Below are 21,792 nucleotides of genomic sequence, written 5' to 3' on the forward strand. Positions count from 1 at the left end.
GTTTGCTATGACATCGAATAAATTTGTTATAAGAAAATATCGATGAATTTTTGAACTTTACGACTATTATCTCTTATTTCTCCCAGATTCGGGCGCAGTCTCAATAAAATCAGGTGATAAACAATCTCCTGTGAGTTATATAGTTTTGTTGGTAACGGCCTAATATTCAACTAATGGTCTCATTGTTTTGATACTACGCTTTTTCAATTTTTCTTTTCATTATTGAGCGAAATTGCATAATTTATGAGTTCCTTTTGTTTCCTCGTCGAATTATCAATTTATTGACAAGTCCAATTAGAAGAAAGTGTAGTAGGGAAAAAGCACAGCGTTCGAAAAATGCGTATCTGGATATGTTAAATGTTTTTGTTGAAGAGCTGTGTGCTTTTTGGGCTGAGACTTTTGTGAGTTATCTCACAAAATTTTGTTAGTTTTTTGTGTTTTTGCCTATGCTTGTCTATCTTTTTGTTTTTGTACGGCATATAAGTGATAATTATGGGGCTCAATTGTTTCCCCAGGACGTACAACTTAACCTAGTTAGAAATTTCAGCTTATAGCTGTTTGTTTTAATGACTTCCATATTAAATTTTAAAAAAACGATTTTTTAACTGTCTCCATCTTGCTTTCAATTTCGTCACCATGTAACTCAAACTCTATATTTAAAAGACTTAATTGCTTTTGATGACTAAAATGTTTTCAAAATTGACTGATATATTTTCAAAATTCAATAAACTCAGTGTATTTGTGATGAAAACATCAAAAAAGTTATAAAACACAATTTTCGAAAAGAGTTTTCTTGTAAATTTATCAAAAATCTAGCAAAATTTTAACATAATTGATTAAAATGGTTAGCAATTTAAAAAAAAAAACAGCAAGGCTTCCTGCGCACGTCTTGCATAAAGTAAATTACACAAAAGGTAAATATCTTACATACGTTTTTAAACCAAATTCTGTATGCTCTGTTTTTGTTTCACCCAATTCCTACTAAAGGTTTGAAACTATAGATGTTTACAAAAAAACATCCCCGTACCGAACGCCAAGTCTGAAACAGCACCAGGTAAGTCCAAATGCAAATCTTATGCCATTTTTAGTACTGGGCAATGCTTAATAAAAGTCTCATATGTCTGGCAAGTCTTGGCCAAGACTTGGATAACATTTGCGATTTGATTCCCAAATCAGAACCAACTTTCCAAAAAAAACTTGTAAAAAATTTTGAATTTCGAAAAATTTTTTAACGTGCAACGATCTTGAGTCTATTTATAGCAACTTTCCTGGGGTGCTTTGAAAAAGCATCTCACCGCCATTCAAAACAATCCACTTGCAACCCGGGTGGTCAGAAGAGGCCATATAAATTGTTTTCAATCTGTTGTCACTCAATTTCATCAGTCTTCAGCCGAATTACAGCCCCAGAGTAGCAAAAACCACCAATTTTTTGTAAGATTCAGATCGCTCAGCTGTCAAACTGAGCAAATTGTTGCAAATTGTTAAAAAGCAGAGCGTATGGAGGGCTCTTTTCTGGTCCAAGGGCTTTTGGTTCCATTTTTGACGTTTTTTCAGCTCTTTTGTTCCTATATTGTTTGAAAAATTTTTTCGGCATTTGTTTAATGCCAAGACCTGTTTTAGGACTTGCTGTCTTGGCTAAGACTTGGATTAAGACTCACTAAGTTTCCTGCACTTTTCTGATATAACTTTCAAAATTCAGTAAACTCAGTGCATTTGTGACAGAAACGTCAAAGAGGTATCGAAGCAGAATTGTTGAAAAAAAAGTTAGTATTTAAACAAAAACAACACGGCTTTCACCACACTTCTTGAATAACATAAATTGCACGAAAATTTAAATATCTTATAATTTTTTATGCCATATACGATATGTGCTGTGCTGTTGAAGCTGTACCCAATTCATACTAAAGCTTTGTTGTTCTGCCCCTTTTTAGTGGGGGAGGAACTATATACTCAAATGGTTTTTTTTTGTTCAGTCACTTTTCGCCGATCGATATAATCATCGTAGAGAATTGTGAGTGGTATCATCAGAAAACCCGTCCAACGCAGAATATGGAATTAAAAAGATTTTTTCAATTTTCGTTTTTTATACGGAGTTATCGAGGTGTTAAATTTTGCGAAAATTAGACAAAAATCAGCTGTTTTTATTCACATTTTCGGTATTTTTAGGCCCAGATTTTCGTCAATTTTGCTAAAATATATTAAAATTGTTAACTGTAGTGCTATCGATTTTATCCCTAAGGATAGAGTAGGGCTGCTGAATTTTTCGATCCAAGTTTTTTTGCAAGTATTTTTGGTAAATTTTTCAAAATTCATACTTTTTCGTCAAAAATGGGACCAAAATCGCTTTTTTAGCCCCCTTGCGTTAAATTTGCTGGTAGTAGACACCATAAAACTGCGGCCATTTTAAATATGCTCACAAAAAAAATATCGATGAATTTTTGAACTTTAAGACTATTATCTCTTATTTCTCCCAGATTCGGGCGCAGTCTCAATAAAATCAGGTGATAAACAATCTCCTGTGAGTTATATAGTTTTGTTGGTAACGGCCTAATATTCAACTAATGGTCTCATTGTTTTGATACTACGCTTTTTCAATTTTTCTTTTCATTATTGAGCGAAATTGCATAATTTATGAGTTCCTTTTGTTTCCTCGTCGAATTATCAATTTATTGACAAGTCCAATTAGAAGAAAGTGTAGTAGGGAAAAAGCACAGCGTTCGAAAAATGCGTATCTGGATATGTTAAATGTTTTTGTTGAAGAGCTGTGTGCTTTTTGGGCTGAGACTTTTGTGAGTTATCTCACAAAATTTTGTTAGTTTTTTGTGTTTTTGCCTATGCTTGTCTATCTTTTTGTTTTTGTACGGCATATAAGTGATAATTATGGGGCTCAATTGTTTCCCCAGGACGTACAACTTAACCTAGTTAGAAATTTCAGCTTATAGCTGTTTGTTTTAATGACTTCCATATTAAATTTTAAAAAAACGATTTTTTAACTGTCTCCATCTTGCTTTCAATTTCGTCACCATGTAACTCAAACTCTATATTTAAAAGACTTAATTGCTTTTGATGACTAAAATGTTTTCAAAATTGACTGATATATTTTCAAAATTCAATAAACTCAGTGTATTTGTGATGAAAACATCAAAAAAGTTATAAAACACAATTTTCGAAAAGAGTTTTCTTGTAAATTTATCAAAAATCTAGCAAAATTTTAACATAATTGATATAAATGACTGATTGCTACGACCATTTAGTTTCATAAAAGCTTTCGATATTTCTGTACTGCTCATTTTTTGGGTTTCTTTTTGTTGTCGTGTCTATCTAGAACTTTTATAAGGAAGACTCGTTGATGTTAAGATGAGTGATGATCTACAGCTCTTGCAGGTAACATCTCATAACTATAGTGCCTTGAACCGTGTGATGTCGTAAAATTGTTTGAAGTTTTGTCTTCTTTCTGTATATGTTACTATTTTGTGGAGTCGTGACTTAGTCTCATTATTAACAGGCAGGCTCAATTGGCTTCTTGGGGTGTTGCAACTTAATAAATCACTTTTTTTCAAATGTTAAGTCTGTTGTGATATTTGAAAAAATTTGCTTTCAAACACATATTTTGGTTTTTGAGCTTCGTCACTTTTTAAGTAGTTTTTCGGTCGATTCGTAGCTCAGCCTCTGTAAACACAGGTCACAAACTGTTTCAAGTGAGCTATTAATTAACCTTTACAACAAGTTTAGCGTCAAATTTTTGTGTCTCGGCTTTATTGCTGCTGTTACTACGAGATTTCTTTTAAAATGTTTGAGATTTTTTATATATTTGTATATTTTATATGATTTCTGTTTTCTTTTTAATTTATAACAATAATGGTAGGTCCCATTGGTTTTGAAATTTTGTGCCATTAAATATTGGATAATTACATGTCTCAATTAATTGTAATAAAGATATAAACGAACATTTTAGTGATTTCAGTTGATATCTAGTGACATTAATAACTGATGTATTTTTGAACTTCGCACCTCTTTGCTCATTTTTTTCGACCTGTTAACCAGTAGCATTGAGGACAGGTCCATATTTTTTGTAATGACGCATAGGCAATTTTGTTTTGTTTAGGTTTTATCCAATGATAGTTTGATTTCGTTATGTTTTTTTATTATAGACATCGAGTTTTGCTCGTAAATATTGTTTATTGTTTGATTTTTATTACTGTCCTTTCTAGTAGTCCTATTATCAAGAAATTTCATCGGCCTTCTAGCGTGGCATTACTGTATTCCATTGGTTGTTTATTGAACGATATGTATGTTTTTGTACAATGGTTTTCCAATTAAGTAAAGTATGTGGATGAGCCGGGTCGGAACATTATGTGCGTACGCACATTACCGAGCCTCCTTGTTTTCTATCGATCAATAATGCATCGGCAGAACATGTGCCGTTTCACCTCTGAAACTCACCGTGAGTGAGCTTCTAGGACTTATGACCCACCTATTTAATCAAAAGTGAAATCAGAAAAACACAAACAATTAAGACTTTTTCCGATCGAATTTGACAATACATAGGAAAATTTTAGTTTAAAATTTTTACTTCAACACAATTTGTGCGTCCAATAAAACATCATAAATATTAAACACACTGACAGAAACAACGTATACTAAAATTGGGTTTAATTTTGTTAGAAAGATTTTTAAAAACAGACTTTATAAGATATCTTAGACATAATTGAGAAAATACTTAGATAAAGACAATATTTACAATTAAGCCATTATTGAAGTTCAACTTTGTGTTCAGAAGAACAATGAAAAATAGGACAGATTTCAAGAATGGAATTTACGAAGAATATTCCAATAGGTTTCACGTTTTTCGATTTGAATAATTTTTCCAAAATTTAGGCAGAATTTATTCATGTCTGTTTACTACAGCCTCTACATTCAATAGTATAACTGTTTACAATCATCTTTGTTTGTGTCTTCTTTTTGTTCAAACTATTTAGTTTAAACAATAGACAGTTTCCAGCCTTTTGAAGTACCCTTGGATAAATAATGATCGTAGCAAACATTTATATTTGATTTTGGTCAGCTCTTGCTATAAATTAGTTTAATGGTTTCCAAATTTACTTTAAACTCTCCCAACTTCCCCATAAGTTCTTTGATGTGATAGGACACAACCCTCTGCTCTTAAACACCTGATATTAACATACAAATAAACATAGATGAAAATCCCTGATAAAGGTTGTTGTTACTTAAACACCTTTATTGTCTATGCCGTCTTGTGTAATCAGATTAGTTTTGCAAATAGCGAAATTCTAGGTTTTCATCATTCATTCATTGCTGATCATTTTGGAAAAGTAGTTCAAAAAATAAAATTATAAATTTTTGGCTGAAAATATCATAGCAGCTTATTGAAAATGAGTACTTATGGAAAACATCACCCTAGCAAGAAGGATAAAATTTTATCAATAAAAGATAACAAAAACGGAACAAAAGTTGCAATTCAACTTTCAACTTTGAATGAAGAAAGTGAATCGTCGTCTGATCATACATCCGAACCGGAAACAAAGGTGAAAACTTCACGAAGTGTTATGAAGAAATCAACGGTGCGTTTGATAGACGCAATTTTCCCACAAGTTGGATCTTCGCATAAAACTTTCCGAACACTTTGGATTTTGATTTATATTGGTTTGATTACGCTTTTTTCGTTTTACGTCCACGGCATTATTCTGAAATATTTGTCATATCCGACATCAACAGAAATGACTATTGAAACCATGTCCAGCATCGAGTTCCCTGCCGTCACAATATGCAACGAAAACCCAATTCTGAAGTCGAAGATTAGCCGGCTTAAAAAATACTCTGACTTTCAAGCTCTGGACAAGTACTCTGAAGCTTTTCTGACGTACGCTGCCAAAGGACTGCCTGATAACTTCGCTGCTACTGAAATGGAATGTCCAGAAGGTAACATTTCACAAAATTTTGCGGAACATTTTTGCAAATAATTCCTGTCCCCGCCCCTCTCCCCAACTTACTGGACAAAACTTACTGGATATAACCAAGCGCATACGCAACACACTTTTACAAAGTAACGTTCCACATCACATCACATAATTTTGAAGTCATAGCATATTCTTTTTTGGACAGCAGACAATACTGGGAATCACGCATTGAAATCAGTGTTAGACAATTGTTACGGACGGTGTTTTATAGAATTCTTGAAAAGATATCTTTGTTTTTACAAAAAGCTTCGCAGAAAAATTGTCGGTTAGCGTCAAAAGTGACTGATGCATTTCGCACTTGTTTTTTGAAATCAAGTAGGAACATCAGCTCACGACAACCAGTAAATATCCTCGTGCATGCGCACAAAAACAGTAAAATAATTTTTAAAAACTGTTCGAAAGATTTTCAAACATTTTGTTCTGAAATAGATGAAAAACTCAATCAGTTATGAAACAAAAACGGGATCTAATCGGTTTTGTGCCCACACGCAAATCATATGGTGCAACAATAATAAGTTAAAAAGTAGCTTCAACTCCAGAGAAAAATAAATGCCCAAACAAAGAAATGTTTCTGAACTATAAAACGGCTCATCATTTGCATTGCAAATTCTTCAAGGAAAAACGAATGAGAAAAGCCATATTTTGATGTGGAGAAAATCTGTCAAATGTAATTAAAATTAAAAGAGAATTTTTAATAAGGCGATAACATTCAGTACCATTTTGAAAAGTTAGGCCATGATTAAGCTATTTTTTTAATAATTTTTTTTATATTTATTTCCTCTGTTTCCGCAGTAGTTGTTGATCACCGGCAAGGCTTCAAAATTAAAAGTGTCAAGAGTGTTTGCTAAACATAGTGTCACTTGAATGTGATTTTCTTTCTTTGAAAATTTGTTAGATGTAAATCCATTTCTCGGTGCTTAAGTAAAATTACCGGTCTTTGTACGCAATATCCAATAGTCTCTTAACAATAAATTAACACATAATTAATTTATTTACTGTACCTTATAAATCGTTTACTGTCATATATAACTGGTTCCATTAAGCAAAAATTATCTCAAGACATGAAAGGCGAGCCGAAAATTGAAAAAAAAAATAACTGGGGAAAAGTAACCAATTTTATGCAATGCTATATTTGAAATAAGAGATGCTTCGTACAGTTAAACTACTGTTAAATTATGATAACACATTTGAGTAAAATCTTAGTACGTCTGAACAAAAAGTGACACTAGAAAATTGTCTGCTAACTGACTCTGAGTTGCTATAACCTTCTCTTTGTAGAAAAATAAAAATCGTTCCGATACTTAATTTCGTTTCTTCATTGTCAATTTTCAAATCAGAGAAGATTTAGCGTTCAAAAATAATTTTTATCTCATTGGGTAAAAAAATCAAACGACACAATTTTCAAGATAGCAAACCAATTTTTTTTCTATAGAAAAATCTTTATTTAAAATATCTTTGTTTCATGCCTACTTTACGATGAAATTGATTTTTTTGAAGGTATTGAGGTTCTAAGTTGTAGTAAGAGCCCAGGAATGCAATATTGATTCCCACGATGAAATTTGGGACCCAATATATGTGTGTCGGTCAGGCCGGTTTTGATCTTTGACAATGGGGACTGGGGCGACCCAACCCAATTGTCTCGAGAAAAAAATTACTTGCGCCTTCTTCATGACAAATACCAAGTTTCTGGTCTGGTCAGTCTATCCAATACCCGCATTTTAGTCTATTTGATTTAAGCAACACTGACATCGGTCTGCTCAATCTGGTGAATACCCACATTTCAATCTGTTTCATACTGTCAATACCCAAATTTCAGTCTAGTCAATAAGTACATTTTGGTCTCTCCGATTTGGCCGATTTTCACATTACGGTCTGTTTTCATGTGATCAATTACCACAACCAAAGCCCAGAGGTCAGACCAAATCAAGAGCCAGCCCTCTTTGCAGAAAAGTATAAATGTGTGCCGTGTGAACTGTTTTTCTTAATATAATAGCTCGTCTTTGGTAATCTTTACATCAATATGTCGATGATTATAATACATGACCAAATTAACTTCAGAAGTTCGCAACCGCCTTCAAATTGGCCGTGTTTTCATCAAAATTAAAACAAGTTCTCATTTCTCGGACAAAAAGTGAAAAGAACAATTTGGAACTTTTATGGGATGTTTTTCTGGGTCTGTTCAATGGTCTGACGAAGGGTCTGTCCGGTCTGGCCAAATGCTGTTGACAAGAATCTGTTCAGTCTGGACAATTGTGACTAAAGACAGTGTGTCTGGTAAAGAGTGAACAAATGTTGTCGGCCTGGCCAACACCCATTTTTTGGGTTGAAAACTTTGAACTCCCTATCGAGGACTCAAGTCCGTCTGGACAATACCTGTGGGTTTACGGACTTCATAATGGGATCACATCATTTGTAAGGAAAATAGCAAAACTGGTAAAAAGAAATTATTAAAGATAACTTCCGGGACAAAAATAACCAACTCAAGACCAGTCAGGTCAGACCTTTTTGAGTCGCAGACTGGGGTGTCACCGATCGAAAATTGCCCCTGATCAATATCCTAAATCTTGTGTATCTCAAATTCATATAGGATTAATTGCTGATATTGGTTGCAAATTTTTTCATAAGAACTCAAACTCCTTTATTTCTGTAGGTTTCTTCAAATGTGAAAAGGACGGTTTCTGCATACCCGAGGAGCGGAAATGCGATAAAGTGCCACACTGTAGTGACGGAAGTGATGAGGACGAAAAATTGAATTGTGAAACCATCGAAATCGGAAAATCTGAATTATGCGCTGGAAATTATACAGAGTGTTTTGATAGTTCCAACGTTACTATATGCGCTAAGAAATGTGACGGTGATCGAGAATGCGCATACGAAGATGATGAAGATGAAAAAATTTGCGGCAATGACTCAAAAGTGAGAACCGCAACAATAACACCCAAAATTATCACGTCCGAAAAGTTTCCGGAGAAATATCAGAATGATTACATTTGGTCCGTAATAATCAAATCCTACGATTGCCAAGCGTCAATTGTTCTCAAGATTTACGAATTGTATATTGAACAGGATGACGAGTTCCGCGAAAACGGATCCATTTTATGTTACGATTATCTTCTTTGGTTCGAAGGAGAAAAATCAGCGATTGATTTTCAACTGAATCCAGTAAGGAAATTTTCCAATTTTACCGCTCTATTTTTTCATTTCGCTTTTTTCTCTCAAAAATTTTTGCTCTTTCAGTTTGTTTTATAGTTCAATTGAACTTCAAGTTGCCTAAAACGTTCTTCGTAAGCAGTTAATTTTCGGATTTCGCGGTGTCCTTGGCCCAAGCATTGACTGGGTAGTATATTTTGTAAATTAAAACAGAATTATTTGCAAAAGTGTTCTTTTTTCAACTCTAAAATAAATGTTTAGATCAATATTACCAATGAAAATTAAAATTTGAGAGTGTTTGGTTCAAATTTATTAGATTGCTGACAATATGTGAAAGACCTCAGTTTTCGAACAAAAAAGGGAAGATCACCATCAAAAATTTTAAAAACCATAGAATGCCATGTTAATTATTTACAAAAACCTATACAAAATGATTGGCGTTTTATGCTGAATAACCTTATAAAATAGAAAAAATACCATTGCGTGGTCTATGTTAGAAAACGCAAGTTCCAAGACATGAAAACCAATTACCTGCAGTACTTATGAGAGTTATGGCGTGGAAATGAGTGATAAAAGATTGTCACGCTCTCCTGAATTACACGCTTTATGGAAATTGCTAGCACGCATATCCCATCTTGAAGCAAACTTATACTAAAGTAGCCTGGTTTCACTCATATCCCGACACACACACACATACACACACTTAAAAATCCAATTTTAAAATATTGGTAGTCAAAAACCGTCATAAAATCAAATATGTACGGACATTGGTCACGTAATGCCCACGAAATTAAATCGATTCCAATTACTGTTTTAATTTGCACAAAATCACTTGCAAATAAATTTTCAAGTTTTAAATTGATCGCGATTAAACAAAATTTTGTTTGAGGAAATTTCTGAAATTGTAAGCAGGGTAAAGTATCTTGCATCAATATTCACCCGTTTTTCTACTATGAAAAAGTTCATAATAGCAAAGTAGTAATCATAAAGAAGACTATATTTTTATTGTAATTACCAGAAAACTCGAACATATTATTCATCAGACAGACCAAAAGTGACACCTTAATAATAAAAAACAGTGTATAATTACTATGTAACAGCCTCAATTACTACCACTTTAGTACTATTCCATTCATGAAGAATATACAAAGTGCAATGTAGCTGCTCTGATGAAAAACATGAACATTGGTAACATACTATGTTTGGAGTTGTATTGTATCAAACTCATATGACATAAATTTTCAATGATTTCTAAAGACCGTAATATGTTCTATCAAGATTATTGAGTTTCCCATCGGCAGCTTTTTAAACTATTTAAATTATGTTTAGCTTTTAAAAATAGAAGGATGTACATATGATTTTGGATTAATTTGAGATTTGTATAAAGATAAGCTTAATAGATATAATGCGCGTTTGGCATTGGCTTCGTTTAGAACCTAATCATTCCTAATCCTTTCATTTGTTGACACAACGAGAGCAAGACTGCACATTAAGGAGCTGAAATTTTTCAAAATGTTATAACATTTTTGTTAGCAAAAAGCAATAACAAAATCTGTAATTTTGGAAGCAAGTTTTATACCATTATTTTAAACATGTAAGGAAAAGAACAAACGTCATTGAAAATTTTTTTTGATAGAGTTTATCACAACAACTTTGACGGGGAGGTTATTTGACGACAATTATATTTTGCATATCAAAATGAGATTTTCGGTATTTGAGATTTTTGAGTTTATTAACAACACGCAACTCCTCTCAAAAGCTTATCATCTTATCATCATTTCAGTGAATCTTATTCATATCGAGGCAAAAATCTTTGTAGGAAGTTTTTTTAATGATCTTATCAATTTGAAGCTTAAAGTACTGTGAAAAAAATTAAGCTCCAATTTTGTTCTCATCAGATTGATGCTTTTCGACTTCACTTATTATTAAAATGGAACCAGCTGAGTTAAAGGTTTTGCTCAGATTTGTGCGAAAAATAAAACAATAGGTATTAACATGGAAAAGAAATCTTAGCGCTCTCTTCCGGCTCAATTATTTAATATTTTCTCTACATTCTGGCTGAAAAAATTGTTGCTATTTTGCTAATTCGATATTAATGATTCACCGTCACTTATCAGAGCTTTTCAATGCACTTCCTGCTAAATGAGCCCTAAATTAGTGCTAAGCCCTCAATGTGTTGAGGTCATTTGGTCGAGTCAAACCATGAATCTTTTCCACTTGTGTTACGCCTGACAGTTTAGTGGGAGCATATCATTTGCAATCAGGGAGAGCCCTTTTAAGTGAAGTAAATAACGAACAAAGGCACACAAAAAATGAGGAAGCAAAACATTGCGCACAAAAAGTAGAAATTGGAACATTTAAATGGCACGGTATGTTTTGTAATTGATTATATGCTTTTTATGTCAAAGTTTCTAAGCTTCAAAGCATGCTAGCGAAACTGTTATTTACTAAGTGTTTTTTAATTAACAGTTGATTTATTCGGTTGTTCATATAGGCAGTATTGATGGTAGCGCATAAATTCTAGATTAAACCTACAACTGCTTCGGTAGATTATAACCTCTATTACAGTGACTTTATCAATTCACATATATGAATAAGATTCGGTAGACACACCACTCTTGCATCGCATTGGGATGAACTCAAAAGAGACATTCGAACCAAGCACCTTAGCCGCAAATTGCATCATTTCATACCCCCACTGAAATTTCTCTCCCAGTCTGCATCAATTTTGCAGCCGATTGGAACCTACTCTTACTTCAAAGTTTCTGTTTGGGGTGGTTATTCAAAGTGTTTCCCAATGCAGCCCTCTTTACATCAAAATTTTGACATGAAAATATTTCTTCTGACGTCTTTGTAGCCCTAATTTTCATTTTAATTTGATTCCTGGGACGCTAAAGTTGTCCTATTTCTTCCCACTGTTTTTCATCAAAATTTTATATAGCTAGGGACAGTTCCTCAAAAATGTTCCGAACATCCTGCCGACTTTTACACTTTTATATCGAAATCTTGGCTGGGGGGTGCGGGGTTAGTAAACTAGTACCACGGCAGGCTTACTCTGAAACAATTGAGACCCGGGTCAAGGCTTTTGGGTAAATTTTTGTAATAAAATGCGGTGAATGCGGTGATTTTTTGTAAGAAATGCAGTGATTGCGGTGAAAATAAATATTTCACCGCATTTCACCGCATTTCTTGCAAAAATTCACCTCAAAATTCACCGCATTTCTTGACAAAAATTCGCCACATCGGTTTTTGTGGCAAATTCATGTAAGAAATGCGGTGAAAAAAATAATTCACCGCATTTCACCGCATTTCTTACAAAAATTCACCTCAAAATTCACCGCATTTTTTTCAAAAATTCGCCGCCAAACCTCGACCCGGGGAGGCAATTTGACGCAGGTGATGGACTGTTTTTTAAACTGTTCCACTTTTTTATTCAGTCTTGGTTCGTAATTATTTTGTTTTTTTTAGAAAGAGGACAACGGTGAAAGCATCCTTTGTGGCAGATTATCATACTCTCCACCTAAAATAATTAACACCAACAGCAGTTTAATTACTCTCTATTTCATCACTGATCATTCTATAACTGACAGGGGTTTCAAAATTTCATACGAAGCAGATCCTAATACACCCACCTACGGCAGCGAGACTGGTTACAATGAAAATATTGATGATTCATCGAGTTTTTGGGTTCCACCAATTGATTCGCGCGACAACAAATTTAACTCAATGTTCAAAAACTTCACCAACTACTACTATGGTCTCTACAGAACATCAGTTAAGGCCGATTATTCCGACTTTCGTGATGCAGTAACTTTTGACAAAAACGCAATGTGGCATTATGGCCAGAAGCGGTCTGATTTTATTGTCCAGTGTCAGTTCAAGGGTGAAAATTGCGATATGGGCGCATTTGAGGATTATGATGATCCAACATACGGGAAGTGTTTCACTTTCAAGCCAGCCAGGGAAGTTTATTTTGGAGTCATTTTACAGGCAAATTATTATTGTAGCCAGCAAATATGATTCAGAAGAATATGCAATTCATGATACTGAATAAATTTTCCTTTCTATGTACAAACAAAAATATCTGAAGCATCACAACAGATACAGACACACAAACTCACACGAGCACACACACACACACACATATATATATATATACATATATATATATATATATATATATATATATATATATATATATATATATATATATATATATATATATATATATAAATTTTGATTCGTCATCAAGTTAAATTGAACGAGAGATTTAAGATTACAAGGACTAAAGAAACAATTTTTTTAGCTATCATATTTATTTTCAATTTCTTTAGTATTATAAATGAATGCGCATACTTCTAAGGAGCTAATAATTTTTCTCATCTATAACTCATAAATATAACTCTTTCAATTAGTTCTCTGTTTTTAATTTAGAATCACACTTTTTGAATCAAAAACATAAATTTATGTGTTTTCTTCCTAAACATGAAATTAACTTTGAAGATGAAAGATTAAACTAACTAGTTTTTTGTCAAACTTGCTCTATCAGTTAAACTTTTTGTAGCTTGAAAAGCTTTGATTGTTATCATAATAAACTGCCCAATCCAAAAACAGGGATGAAAATAGTCCTCTAAATGCTTCGGTCAACAGAGCCGGCAAAGACTATGGACTGAAGTTGACCCTTTTCATTGACGCAGACGAATATATTGGACTTCTGGCTCCTAATTTGGGTGCAAGAGTCGCAATACATGATCCAGAAGTAGAACCAATTATGAGAACGCAAAGCATTGCAGCTGCCGCTGGAGAAGCGACGTTCTTTGACATGCGAGCACAGCAAATTGAGCGCAAGGGAGACGATTACAGCAGATGCTGGGACAAGTGGCCTCCATTTCTGAACTTAAGTAGTAAAGTTACGCAGAAATGGAAGTACTCATCTGACTCGTGTTTAAAGTATTGCGTTCTATTCTTAATAGCAAATCACTGCAAGTGTATTGAGTCATTCGATCGAGACTTTAGCACCCATCCAAACATCGTGAATGTCTCAAGACAGTGCTCTCACGAAATTTACGAGGACAGATTATGTAGATTCGATGTTATTCGAAGGATTGACACTTTTCATTGCGATTGTCGCACACCCTGCAATTCAACTGAATATTTCTCTGTTGCTTCGAGGTCGCCCTGGCCATCTGCCGCTTACAGCTCTTACTTTGCCACTGCAGTTATCAAAAGTCCTAATTATGCGCACCCGAGGTTCCGAAATTTCCTTCTGAGAGTGGCTAACGAATCGGACGGCAACCTCAAATATATCCACCAGAGCATTCGAGAGAATTTTGTTCGGCTAGAATTGTTCTATAGTTCTTTGAGAATGCGAAAGATTTCGGAGAGCGCATCGTATGACTTCATGGATCTTCTGGGTGATTTTGGAGGAAATATTGGACTGTGGCTAGGATGGAGTGTGTTTGCTCTTTTTGAAATCATGGTTTTTTTGCTACATGCAATTGAAGCTCTTCTGATCTGTAATCGCTAAACTATATATCTTAACACAAGTATTATATTTGTTTGAACTATATAGCTCCAATTTTACAATGAACTGTTTTCACCAGAAACAAGATGAAAATCAAATATTTATAATCATTTCGTTTTGGCAGCTTTTGAATTGTGTTGAAGCGTTCTTCATACATTTTGGGTCAAATTTTAGTCGTGATTTTAAACGGGTGAATTGAAAAGAGAAGGTCTTTAAAGAAGATTTTAAAACGAGGAAGTCAGTTCTTGTGATGTATTTAAATTTACTAAATACTTTTAAGAATGGTAAAAAATCGGTTTTAGAGGAAAATTTCGCAGGGGAACTTAACCTTTGTTTTCCGTGGTTTTTACTGTACAAGAAAATTTTTGTACCGTTGCTTTGTCTATTTGATATGACGCAAGGAAGTGTTGTTGGACAAACTTCCTACTCTGAGAACAAAAGAAATTAAGCGCAGGTTTCAAATTAAAGAGAAACATATCTCAATAAGTGGCCATCTCAATTTTAAACTAAATGCTTGCGTAGGTTGCGCCGTCACGATAATTACGTTTGACATCCAAGTAGGTCTCAAATGAAGGCCCAGAAAGTTTTTCAAAACGAGGATTTCAAAAGAGAAGTTAATTTCTAAGAACCTAATTGTAGAATCTGAATTACTATTTATATCGACAGATATGCTGTAATGTACCTGCTTGCTGTTAAAGAAGGCAAATAGGATTTTGACTCAGCACGTTTAAATTGTGTGCAATTAATTGCTACTCTACTGCAGCCGGGGTCAAATGAATACAAATAAAAATTGATTGGTAAAACCATGAAAATTCCTTTTATATCGGACTAAAAATTAGTAGAATTTTATTTAAGCCTTGTCTGTTCTTGTGCTAAAACTGCATCCTCAGTTCGGGGGACAATTGTATAAATCAGTGTTTCTAAAATTTATTGGGTTTATTTTAAAGCGGCATAAAGAAAAAAAAACAAATGAATATGGCACATTATCTGTATATGGAGAAACGGCAACATCAACCAAAAACTAACAACTCCGTTTTTGTAATATAAAAGTCTGATTAGGGCATTCTTGAAAGAGTTTTAAGGCAGTTTTGTAATTTTTAAATTCCAGTTGGGGTGTTGACTGTACTCAACCGAAAGTACCCAAAAAGTACTCTCTACCTATTCGTAGAGAGTTGTGAGTGGTATCATTAGAAAGCACGACCAGCGTACCCGATATGGAAATTTTTATGTAATATTTTCGTTTTTTTACAGGCAGTTATCGAGGTTCAGAGTTTTGTGAATAGTAGACGATGTTATCTTGTTTTTATTCACATTTTCCGTATAATTTCTCCAATTTTTCGTCAATTTTTGGTAAAATATGTTAAAATTGTTAAAGTTAGTTTTATTGGTTTCATCCCTAAAGATAGAATAGGGTTGCTGTGTTGTTAGATCCGTTTTTTTTGGCTAGAATTTATGATAATCTTATCGATTTCAGATTTCTTTTGTCAAAAATGGGAACGCTTTTTAGCCCACTTTCTTTCAATTTGCTGGAAATGGACACATTTAAACATCAATCATATTCTTTGTAAGCTCAAAACGAGAGAAAGTTGTATTCGCGATGACTCTGAGAGTGTTCTGGAATCATAATTGTGCCAATTTCTGGAACTAAAACATTACTCGATAATTATACAAAATACGTGTTTTTTTATCTACGCAAAAACTTTGTTTAAAAATTGATTTTTTTTCGTTTTAGAGTTAAGCTCATGGTTTTTATGGCTCTGACCAATTGTTTTCGTAAAATTTTATGGAATTCTTATGTTTTGCTTTTATTTGTTATACTCTTTGGAATGCAATAACTTTTTCTCTCCATTCAATGATACAAATGGCGTTTTCCTTCTTATTTCAACTTGTTTTTCAAATCCTATGTTTGTTGTAATTTTTGAAATTATTTGTTTTCAAAAACATATTTTGAATTTGACCTTCGCTATTCTTTAAATCGATTTTGATATACTGAATAATTGTTTACAATTTGATCTATTTTGCAACCATCTGGAACATATAGAATTTTGATAGCCTCACTGTAAAATGAGGGCTGTTTTTGATTTTCCCATGGATCCTAAAGGTATAAAAAAAATTTTGAGATTTTAGATTTTAAATGGGGCGCTGCCTCTATAAAAAAATTCGTGCTTTCAAATTTTTAATTAATTCACTGAAAAGAGTTTCAAATAGGGGCTCATTTATTGTCAGATAAATTTTACAAAAATTGAGGCCCAGGGACCATATATTATAGTTTTGGAGTTAAGCTCATGATTTTTATGACTCAGATCAATTGATTTCATAAAACTTTATCAAGTTCCTATGTTTTGCTTTCATTTGTTATACTTTTCGTAGTGCAATGACTAAGTCTCTCCAATCAGATATCCAACTTTCTTTGAGAGGTATAAGTGAACTCAGACAATGTTTTCAGTTGTTATCTAATGTCTTTTATGGACTTTGTTATCATTTAATATAAAACTTTCATTTTTTTTAGTTTTCCACTGTTTTATCCTCTTTCACTCAAATTTTAGCGTCTCAGTGGATAGGCTAATCTCGATTTTTGTAAGTTATAAATTTTTTTTTATAACTGTTTTTTAAATAACTAACGGTTTCTTGGTCTTGGTACTTCGAGTTTTCCCATTCTTTATGTTTCTTTTAGCATGAATGAACTTTTTATCAAAACATTTTCTTTCCTTGTCAACAACATAGCATGTCTTTGACTGGTTCATACAAAGAAAAATGTTGTTGGGAAATTGTACAGCATTAAAAAAGGCGTATCTGAAAGTGTTCTTGTTTTCTGTTGAATAGTTTATGCTTTTGTTCTGTGACACAGCTCTCGCAAAAATTATTGGTTTCTTTAAGTTTTGACTTTGTTTGTCTTTCTTTTTGTTGTTGTACGACATCTACCTGATAATGATTGGTCTCAATTGTTTCCTGCATGATTTAAAATTGAACCTATTTAAAGATGTTGATTTATTGCTATTTGTTTTTTTGACTTTCAAATTAGTTTTTAAAAAAGCAAATTTTCCCAACTGTCCCCTCTTTACTTTTATTTTTGTCACCAATTAACTCAATGTCACTAATAAGAAGATTCAACTAAATTTGCTAATTCGAACCTTATTTTCATGGTTGCTTATATGTTTTGACTGATGGCGTCGAGCGTTTAGTATCAAAAAAATATATCAAGGTTTCTAAACTGTTCAGTTTCTGTTTGTTGTTGCAATTTCTTCTTGTAGTCCTTTCGTGAGGAAGACGCGTTGATGGTCAGATGAGAAGCTTTTGTTAATGTTTTGTATTTGTAGATAGCATCTTTTAATAATAGTGCACTAAACACTAGTAGCTTTAAAAAATTTTGAAGTTTGGGCTTCTGCCTGTATTTAGAAATTTTTTGTTGTCTCGTGACTTAGTCCCATTAGGAACTGGCGCAATTGGCTTCCTGAGGTGTTGCTACTTAATCATTTTTTTCCACTCCTATGTCGGTTTTGACTTTTGAAAAGATTTGTTTTCGGAAACGTATTTTGATTTCTGAGCTTCCCCTTTGTTAAAATAGTTTTCCGATCGAGTTGTAACTAGCCTCCGTAAAGAGAGATCACAACTTGTATCCAGTGAGCGATAAGTTAATCATCTTCGCCGACTCAGTTTGTCTTTCGTTTTGTCATTCGTTTCGGGAATTTTTCACTACTGACACCAAGAGTTTTCATAAACTGTTTGATATTCTTCTATGTTTGTACAATTTAGTTGATTTTTGTTTTTTTTTCAAAGTATAACCTTATTGGTAGGTCCCATTGGATTTGAAAACTTAATCAATTGAAATTTTTCTACTGTACATAACTTTGCATTCTAAAAAAAATACCAACGCACCAGAATGGGACCTCCTCTTGGCAATAGTCCCACAGAAGCTAGAAGCCCAAAAATATATACAGATACGGCTAGTATGATAGAAAAAAAAAGAAAGAAATCTGAACTCAAACTAGAACAAGGTATCGAATAATTTCCATTTTTAACAAATATTTGAGATGAGCTGATCTATAGAGTGTTTTAATAATAGTGCACTGGACCCTAGTGTCTTAATTTTTTGTTTAGGTTTCTGCCTGTATTTGTTTGTTTTTGTAGTATCGTGACTTAGTCCCATTAGTAACAAGTGCAATTGGCTTCTTGAGGTGTTGCAACTTAATCAATCTTTTTTTCAATTCCTATGTCGGTTTTGATTTTTGATTATATTTGTTTTCAATAACGTATTTTGATTTCTGAGCTTCGCCATTCCTTAAATATTCTTCCGATCGATTTGTTTTTTAGTGTTCGTAAAGGACAATCACATTTTTTTGTACAGTGAGCTGTAATTCAATTATCTTCGCCATTTCGGTCTCAATTGTTTGTTTCTGGAATTTTTTACTACTGTTATTACGAGATTTCATAAACTGTTTGATATTCTTAAATGTTTGTACATTTTAATGGATTTCTGTTTTCTTTTTAAATTATAACATTATTGGTAGGTCCCATTGGATTTGAAACACTGATCAATTGAACATTTTTGATGCTCTTAGAGACTATTTTTTGGTCTTAACGGCTTCACTGCCACTTTCGCTCTAAGTTTTTTTCGATTTTTTTGCCGGTATTTGTCCTACTTCAAGTCGTATGACACACACTGGATAAAGAGAAGTCTCAATGGCTTCCTATGGAGATATAAATGAGCATTTTGGTGTCTTCAGTCAATATCTAATGACCGTAATCACTTCGAAATTAATCGTTCTGAAAAGTGGAGACGGAGTTTTGAACTACGCACCTTTTTGCTCTGTTTTGTCAAACTGTTAATGAATCGCATTGAGGACAGGTCCAGTATCATTCCTAATGAAGTGTAGATTAGTTTAATTTGTTTAGGTTTTTGGCTGAAGCGAGTTTGATTTTATTGTGTTTTTAAATTCTAGACATCGAGTTTTGGTCGTAATTAATGTTTTTCATTTGATTTTTATTATAGTCTTTTCTAGTCGGCCTATCAACAACAAATTCCATCGGCCCTCTAGCGTGGCCTTATTGTCTGTTTTTTGTGTTTTTTGAACGATTTGTAAATTTTGAAATTTGTTTTCTCTTTATGAATTGGAAGCCAATTAAGCCAAAAATATGAATGAGCGGGGTCGGAACATTATAAGCGTAGGCACATTAACGAGAGTCCTTGTTTCAATATGCTTTGACAAACAAAGCCATCCAACGCCAGTAGCAAATGTTTTGAAATTAGTTGGTTATATTTGAACACACATCTAAAATTGATTTGTCGATCCTGGTTTTTGCTTGACAATCGTTATTCACTGACTGCAAATTATGGTAATAAGGGTTACTCACTGACTCAATCAGGCCGTTTTGGAGGCGAAAAGCGGATTTTGGAAAAGTGCTGAAAGATTTTTTATTGAATATTGACACGGTTTCTAAAGCGGCGAAATTTTGCGTGGTTTTGATTGGTTGCAATTCTCATTTGAGGGACCTATCTTTTTAAGCAGTTAGATTCTTGCTCAATCTGAAGAAGAAGAAATTATGTTTATTCTGTTGATATACATTGTACATAACTTGGTGCATTTAAAAAGAACTTACGCACCAGAATGGGACCTCATCTGGGCAAAAGTACCACGGAAGCTAGAAGCCCCAAAAAGTTACAGATAAGGCTAGTATGATAGAAAAAAAGAAAAAAATCTGAACTCAAACTAGAACAAGGTATCAAATAATTTCTTTTTCAAACAAAACTTTGAGAAGATCTGACCTATAGAGCGTATTAATAATAGTGCACTGGACCCTAGTTTCTTAGTTTTTTGTTTGGGTTTCTGCCTGTATTTTCATGTTTTTGTAGTATCGTGACTTAGTCCCATTAGCAACAGGTGCAATTGGCTTCCTGAGGTGTTGCAACTTAATCAATTTTTTTTTCAATTCCTATGTCAGTTTTGATTTCTGAATATATTTGTTTTCAATAACGTATTTTTATTTCAGCGCTTCGCCATTCTTTAACTCTTTTTCCGATCGATTTGTTGTTTAGTCTCCGTAAAGACCAATCACATTTTGTGTACAGTGAGCTGTAATTCAATTATCTTTGCCATTTCAGTCTCAACTGTTTGTTTCTGGAATTTTGTACTACTGTTACTACGAGATTTCATAAACTGTTTGCTATTCTTAAATGTCTCTACATTTTAATGGATTTCAATTTTCTTTTTAAATTATAATATTATTGGTAGGTCCCATTGGATTTGAAACACTGATCAATTGAACATTTTTGATGCTCTTAGTGACTATTTTTTGTTCTTAACGGCTTCACTGCCACTTTCGCTCAAAGTTTTTTTGAGTTTTTTGCCGGTATTTGTCCTATTTCAAGTCGTATGACATACACTGGATAATGAGAAGTCTCAATGACTTCCTATGAAGATATAAATGAGCATTTTGGTGTCTTCTGTCAATATGTAATGACCGTAATCACTTCGAAATTAATCGTTCTGAAAAGTGGAGACGGAGTTTTGAACTATGCACCTTTTTGCTCTGTTTTGTCGAACTGTTAATCAATCGCATTGAGGACGGGTCCAGTATCATTTGTAATGAAGTGTAGGTTAATTTGTTTTGTTTAGGTTTTTGGCTGAGACGAGTTTTAATTTATTGTGTTTTTAAATTCTAGACATCGAGTTTTGGTCGTAATTAATGTTTTTCATTTGATTTTTATTATCGTCTTTTCTAGTCGGCCTATCATCAACAAATTCCATCGGCCCTCTAGCGTGGCCTTATTGTCTTCTTTTTGTGTTTTTTGAACGATATGTAAATTTTGAAATTTGATATCTCTTTATGAATTGGAAGCCAATTAAGCCAAAAATATGGATGAGCGGGGTCGGAACCTTATAAGCGTAGGCACATTAACGAGACTTCTTGTTTCAATAAGCTTTGACAAACAAAGCCATCCAACGCTAGTAGCAAATTTTTTGAATTTAGTTGGTTATATTTGGACACACATCTAAAATTGATTTGTCAATCCTGGTTTTTGCTTGACAATCGTTATTCACTGACTGCAAATTATGGTAATAAGGGTTACTCACTGACTCAATCAGACCGTTTTGGAGGCGAAAAGCGGATTTTGGAAAAGGGCTGAAAGATTTTTTATTG

The 21,792-nt window shown here is 33.5% G+C and overlaps 1 protein-coding gene across 1 annotated transcript; it reads left to right on the forward strand.

The window, feature by feature from the left end:
- Positions 1–5,333: 5,333 nt before the first annotated feature.
- Positions 5,334–14,655, forward strand: LOC142348028 (uncharacterized). Its single transcript, XM_075399194.1, has 4 exons — positions 5,334–5,940; positions 8,629–9,140; positions 12,597–13,081; positions 13,743–14,655. The coding sequence occupies exons 1-4, from the start codon at positions 5,394–5,396 to the stop codon at positions 14,653–14,655; spliced, it is 2,457 nt and encodes an 818-aa protein (XP_075255309.1). The 5' UTR covers positions 5,334–5,393.
- The last annotated feature ends 7,137 nt before the right edge of the window (positions 14,656–21,792 follow it).

Source organism: Convolutriloba macropyga, chromosome 10 (assembly GCF_964194025.1).
Source record: "Convolutriloba macropyga chromosome 10, txConMacr16.3, whole genome shotgun sequence".
Lineage (NCBI taxonomy): Eukaryota > Metazoa > Xenacoelomorpha > Acoela > Convolutidae > Convolutriloba > Convolutriloba macropyga.